The 5,733-nt window shown below is 42.9% G+C and overlaps 1 protein-coding gene across 1 annotated transcript; it reads right to left on the bottom strand.

The window, feature by feature from the left end:
- Positions 1-362: 362 nt before the first annotated feature.
- On the bottom strand, positions 363-3,499 carry LOC308477653 (uncharacterized protein; the record flags this gene model as incomplete). The annotated part of the gene is made up of 2 exons (XM_081006382.1): positions 363-495; positions 1,199-3,499. The coding sequence occupies 2 exons, from the start codon at positions 3,497-3,499 to the stop codon at positions 466-468; spliced, it is 2,331 nt and encodes a 776-aa protein (XP_080862508.1). The 3' UTR covers positions 363-465.
- Between the last annotated feature and the right edge of the window lie 2,234 nt (positions 3,500-5,733).

Consider the following 5,733-nt stretch of genomic DNA (forward strand, 5'->3'; position numbering starts at 1 on the left):
CTTCCTTAGAACCTAAGTCTTTGGCCCTGAGCCTTTTTAGAGCTTCACTGACCTCTCTTAGTTTTCTGACTGCAAGCAGTTGTGATTCCCTGTTTACTTCAGTAGTTTCATGTGTTACCTGACAAATACTCAAAATCACTTGGGTTATTTTCAGAACATCAGTTGTAGGTATCCTCATAGTTATATTAAGAAGGATTTGTCGCAAATCAGTTTTAGAGCCTTGATTGGTTGGCAAAGTCTCTATATTATTTAATACAGAGGCCACCATATATACAAAATAACCTATATTAAAGTAATCTTTAGCTGCAAGCAAAGTTGTCATAGCAGCGGTTGGTCCACTGATTAAACCATGTAGATCGTGCTGAACAACACGAGTTGGTTTATTTTTTCTTTGATCATACACAGTTGCTTGTAATATTACCTGAGAAGATGCTCCAAGGGCATCATACACTTGAACATATATGATTAAGGTAGAGTTCTGAGATGGTATACCAACTGGAAGAAAAGAACGAGGAGTTTTAGGCTCATGACCAGCATACACTATTATTCCCAAAACATTATTCTCTACTGAAGATACGGCACTGGTTTTGATTTGATTTGATGATGCTATCACTTTATATGTAAGAGGTCCATTTTTGTCTTCAAATCCACTGCACTGAATGATGAATTTTGTTAGGAATGCCATGCCTATCTTTGGATTGATAACACACTTTCCTATCTGAGGTGGGCCATTCACATAAAAAGAATATTCGTAGATGGCTGACTGTCCTTCCTTTGTGGTGACTTTCAGACTAAATGTAAATGACTGCTCCGCCATGGATACAAATGCATAAGCATTTATATGCAGATATGGATTGGATCTTCCAGTTGCACTTTTTGAAGACCAATCAAAATTTATTTCACTGGACTGTGCTGAGTAAAGTGACCAGTAATAGAGAGATTTGCCACTTCTGCAATTTAGGCATTTGCCAGAAAGACAAAATCTTTCTGTTGGAATTACTGACTCACCACAATTTTCAATACATGTGACATTTAGGATTATGGCAAGAGGAGCTTGCACATGTACTATTTGTTCCGTCTGAGCTATTCTGCTACCATTTTGAACCACCAGGCGAAAATAATACACATTATTTCCTTGAAGTGTTTCAGGTTGCACTCTTTGAACTGGAACAGAGCATGTTATCCATTTTAAATCTACCTGATCTGGATGACATTTCCCGTTTTCACTTAGAGTCATTGATGTGTAGTCTGTTTTTTGTTTGCTGCAATACCACGTAAAGGACAGCCCTTTAGAGGGTTGGACTGCCTCACCATTGTAGTATGCAGATCCATTAAGTATCCACTCATCAGAAAATCCAACTGTCCGGATACTGCCTCCAGCAATGACAGCCACAAAGGTATCTGATCCAATCTTGACAAACAGTGAATCAGATCCTTCCATGCTCTTCCATGTATCCAAAGAGGTTAAATTCATTGTAAAATTAAAGAGATACAAGCCATTATCTAAGACAGGACCAGGTACTTTTAATATGGTGGAATTTCTTCTTCCAATGCTAGGTGGATTAAAAGGTTTTGACCAATCTGGTGTAGTAGTCAGATCTGGAACTTTATAGATGTTCCAAATGACATTTGTTTGATTAGGACCTGGACAAGTGATACGTGTATCAGCAGCCAGAGTAAACTCTGTTCCTTGGGTATAATACACCACACGCTGAGAAGCGTCTGGCTTCTGGATACTAATTTCCTTAATAGAACAGGGTTTTTGATGGCAAGCTATGCTAAATCTGAGGGCCTTTGAAGCATAAGTGTTGACTGTGGCTTTTAAAATAGTTGGCATAAGTCCATTTCCAATGCATTTCACCTTTGCTACAAAACCAGTGAAGAGGGCAGAGTTGAAAGTTAAGAAAGAATCAGAAATGAATTGCATTGCATTTTTGACATGATTTATGTAGGTGAAAGTATAGTTCTGAACTGGGTACTCGCCTCTAGAATCAAAAAGTTGAAGGTTGAAGGTCCACTCACACTGTAGCAGTGGATGTTGCACAGGAATAAACCACACAATAGAGACCAAACTGTCTTCAGGAGAACTGTTATTGAAAATGTGAACTTCAATATCTTTTTCTCCTAGAGACCTGAACAAAGTCCCTTTCCGGTTCAGATACACATGGATGCTGAACTTGGACAATTGCAGCTGCATGAATTCAACAATGATCAGGTAACAGAGGCTCTGCTCCTCGTAAAAGATATAGTGGGAGCTGTAGCCCTTCCTAGTGGTGGTAGTAGTGCTGTCTTCCTGTGTAGAATAGTACAATCCCAGTGTATGGCTAAAAATGTAGATGCCTCTTCTGGTTTTCTGTGGATTGAGTGTGAGATAAGTTGCTGCTCCAGTGCTTGCTCTGAAAATCAAAGTCTGATTAAAGAAATCAAGTTTTCCTGCCAGTTGTTCAGGCATCTTCTCATTAGTACGAAAATAGACACTGGCCACCACCTTCTCCTTGGAGTGATATGGTATGGGAACAGCACAGAAATTGCTGCGTAGAGCAAAATGGTTGTAATTGTAGAAGTGAGACCACTCTCTTGTATCACGCGTGCTTAATAGTTTATAAGCTACTATTCCTTGGCTGAGCTGTAGAAGACTCCAGGAAAGGCTGATTGTCCCATGTGGGTGGCTCAGCAATTTGGAATGTACACTAAAGACATGCAACAGGGCAGGCTCCACATATAATTCTATGCTAAGGCTGATCAGAGGTCGATGCTGAACACTGACTGAAGCGGTATAGAATCCACGATGGGGATAGCATACAGTCAGGTGGTAGCTATAGTACGATGCGCAGACCTGGTACAATTCTGCATTAGGGTAGCCAGCGAATGGAAGTGGTTCACTGTGCTGGTTGCTGGGAATGAGGAGATCTTCTGGACTACCCCCTCGGCTCCTGAAGCGATAGCTCCATGAGGAACTCTTAAGGCGTGCGCACCAACTCAGGTGCACTGGCTGCCATTCAAAAACTGGAAGGGTGCGTGGCCAGAGCAGGAAAAGTCGGACATCTTGCCCGGTAACCTCAATGCTCAGGTTGTGGTGAAAGCACAAGGGGGCAGAGCACAAAGTTGATGTACACTGTACTGTGATCCGACTATAAGCCCATGGTGGATAGGGACCTTCCCCTGGCAGGCCTGGACCCAGCACCAACTCACCTAGCCAGTTCTCTGTACTGTTTACCAGGATGGAATCTCGGTACCAGTGGCAATGAGGAGCGGGTTGTAAGTCTGTCTCTCTCTTTTTAGAATTCACTCCTCGTGCTCTTGAGTAGCACAATTCAATGTATTCATCCCACAGACATGAAACCTGGAGTTCGTTATCTTGACGTTGATAAACACGATTTTCTGGCTTTGAACAAGTGACTAACAATGGTGGTGGAAGGAGATCAAGAGGAGCTGCCACTCGGTATTGCAAGCAACATGAACAGCAGAAGAGGAAGACATGACATAAAAGGTACCTCATCATTGACAGGAAAAAGAAACCTGACTCAGTAGTAACAGTTATCTCCTAGCAACAGCACAAAAAGAAAGTCTGCATGGATTCTAGAACCTTTCTGCTGTTGCCTTAGGCAACTCATGCCCATTTTCAATGTGGCCACAATAGTCCTTGTCTCTTCATAGTCCTCACGTATCACATTACCCTGGATTTGTATAAACCTGTGTTACTGCCACGTTGCCCAGATGTATCTATTACAATTTTAATGGAGAATATTTGGTAGGACTTTAATTTTGAAAAGGCAATGACTGTGATAAAACTGGAGCTTGACTGATTATTTCCCAGGATTATATTCCATCTAAATAGCATGTATGCTTATCTCTATATCTTATGAATCCCATAAGCACTGGAAATCCCAGATCTTGAATTTTCTCTGTAAATTACCCCATGAGAGATGGGAACATATTACAACTGCTACCTGTTGGCTTTTGGGTAAAAGATGCCTCTCTTTTCTTTCAAGCCAACTCTTCCTATGGAGTCTTTGGCAGAACCACTGAGTACACAACACATCACACAGAAATTTAGCCTAAATAACTTCTCCTTTCCCCCTTCACCTCCCCCTCCTTCAAGTTGAATTTATGTCATGCACATTAATGATACTATTAAAAAGGTAAAGGTAAAGGGACCCCTGACCATTAGGTCCAGTCGTGACCGACTCTGGGGTTGCGGCGCTCATCTCGCTTTACAGACCGAGGGAGCCAGCGTGCAGCTTCCGGGTCAGGTGGCCAGCATGACTAAGCCACTTCTGGCGAATCAGAGCAGCACACGGAAACACCGTTTACCTTCCCGCTGGAGCGGTACCTATTTATCTACTTGCACTTTGATGTGCTTTCGAACTGCTAGGTTGGCAGGAGCAGGGACCAAGCAATGGGAACTCACCCCGTCGCAGGGATTCGAACCGCCAACCTTCTGATCGGCAAGTCCTAGGCTCTGTGGTTTAACCCACAGCGCCACCCGCGTCCCATAATGATACTATTAGAGGTCACTATTAGAATGAGTAAGTGGTAAAAATGGTGATATTTAAAACATGTATACCTCAGCTTTCCACAGGAATGGAATTCAAAGGCAGTTTACAAAAAAGAACAGCCTATAATGAAATCTCAAAAATAAGGAATTAAAATACAGAACAAATGGCTTACAAATACACTGTCTGGGATAGGCCAGATTTACAGAAGCCCAAGGAATACATAGAGATAAACCACAAACTAAACAACTCTACATATAGTTTACAAAAACTCATTAACAGTAATATACAGCATTCCAACAGTACTATACAGCATTTCAAGTCCATGAGAGAAACTCTCTGTGTGTAGACTTGTGCTGGTGCACTTCCAACGGAACTCTAACAACAAGGTACCCAGATTTCAATCTCTGTTTCATGAATCTGTATATTACTATTAACGAGTTTTTGTAAACTATATACTGTACAGAGTTACAGTGGTACCTCGGGTTACATACACTTCAGGTTACATACGCTTCAGGTTACAAACTCCACTAACCCAAAAATATTACCTCGGGTTAAGAACTTTGCTTCAGGATGAGAACAGAAATTGCGCACCAGCGGCGTGGCAGCAGCAGGAGGCCCCATTAGCTAAAGTGGTGCTTCAGGTTAAGAACAGTTTCAGGTTAAGAACGGACCTCTGGAACGAATTAAGTACGTAACCAGAGGTACCACTGTATTTAGTGTGAGATTTACAGAAGCCACTGTGGCTTCTGTTTGAAATCAAGGGTGTCTTGCTTCCGCTGTCTTGCCACTGCCTCCTCCAATGTGGCAGCCATGAAAGCTGCCGCGGCCTCCATGGCGGCCTCCACTGCACTCCCGGAAGCGGGGACAGCACATCTAAAAGCACACTTCTGGAAATGCATGCACCACTTCCGGCAGCCACAGTGAGGCCGCAGTGAGGCCAAGGAGACCACAAAGAGGCTGAGGAGGCTGAGGTGATGTGGGGACAGGGGGACAGCATGATGCGGGAAAGGGGATGCCCCAGATTTGGGTGAGGAAATGTTGGAGGGTATGGCAGTGGAGAGGTGCAAGTGGAGGTTTAAACCTCACAATCCTGGTGCACTTAGGGTGAGTGCACACGTGACAGACTATGGCTATGTATATAACAGAGTATTAAAGCACATACACAGATCCGATTTTTCCATGTGCACTTTTGTGCACGCCTTCAGTTGAACTCTATCTCAATATTTCCAATCCA

The sequence above is a fragment of the Podarcis pityusensis genome (genome assembly GCF_964106645.2).
Source record: "Podarcis pityusensis genome assembly, chromosome: 5".
In the NCBI taxonomy this organism is placed as follows: Eukaryota; Metazoa; Chordata; class Lepidosauria; order Squamata; family Lacertidae; genus Podarcis; species Podarcis pityusensis.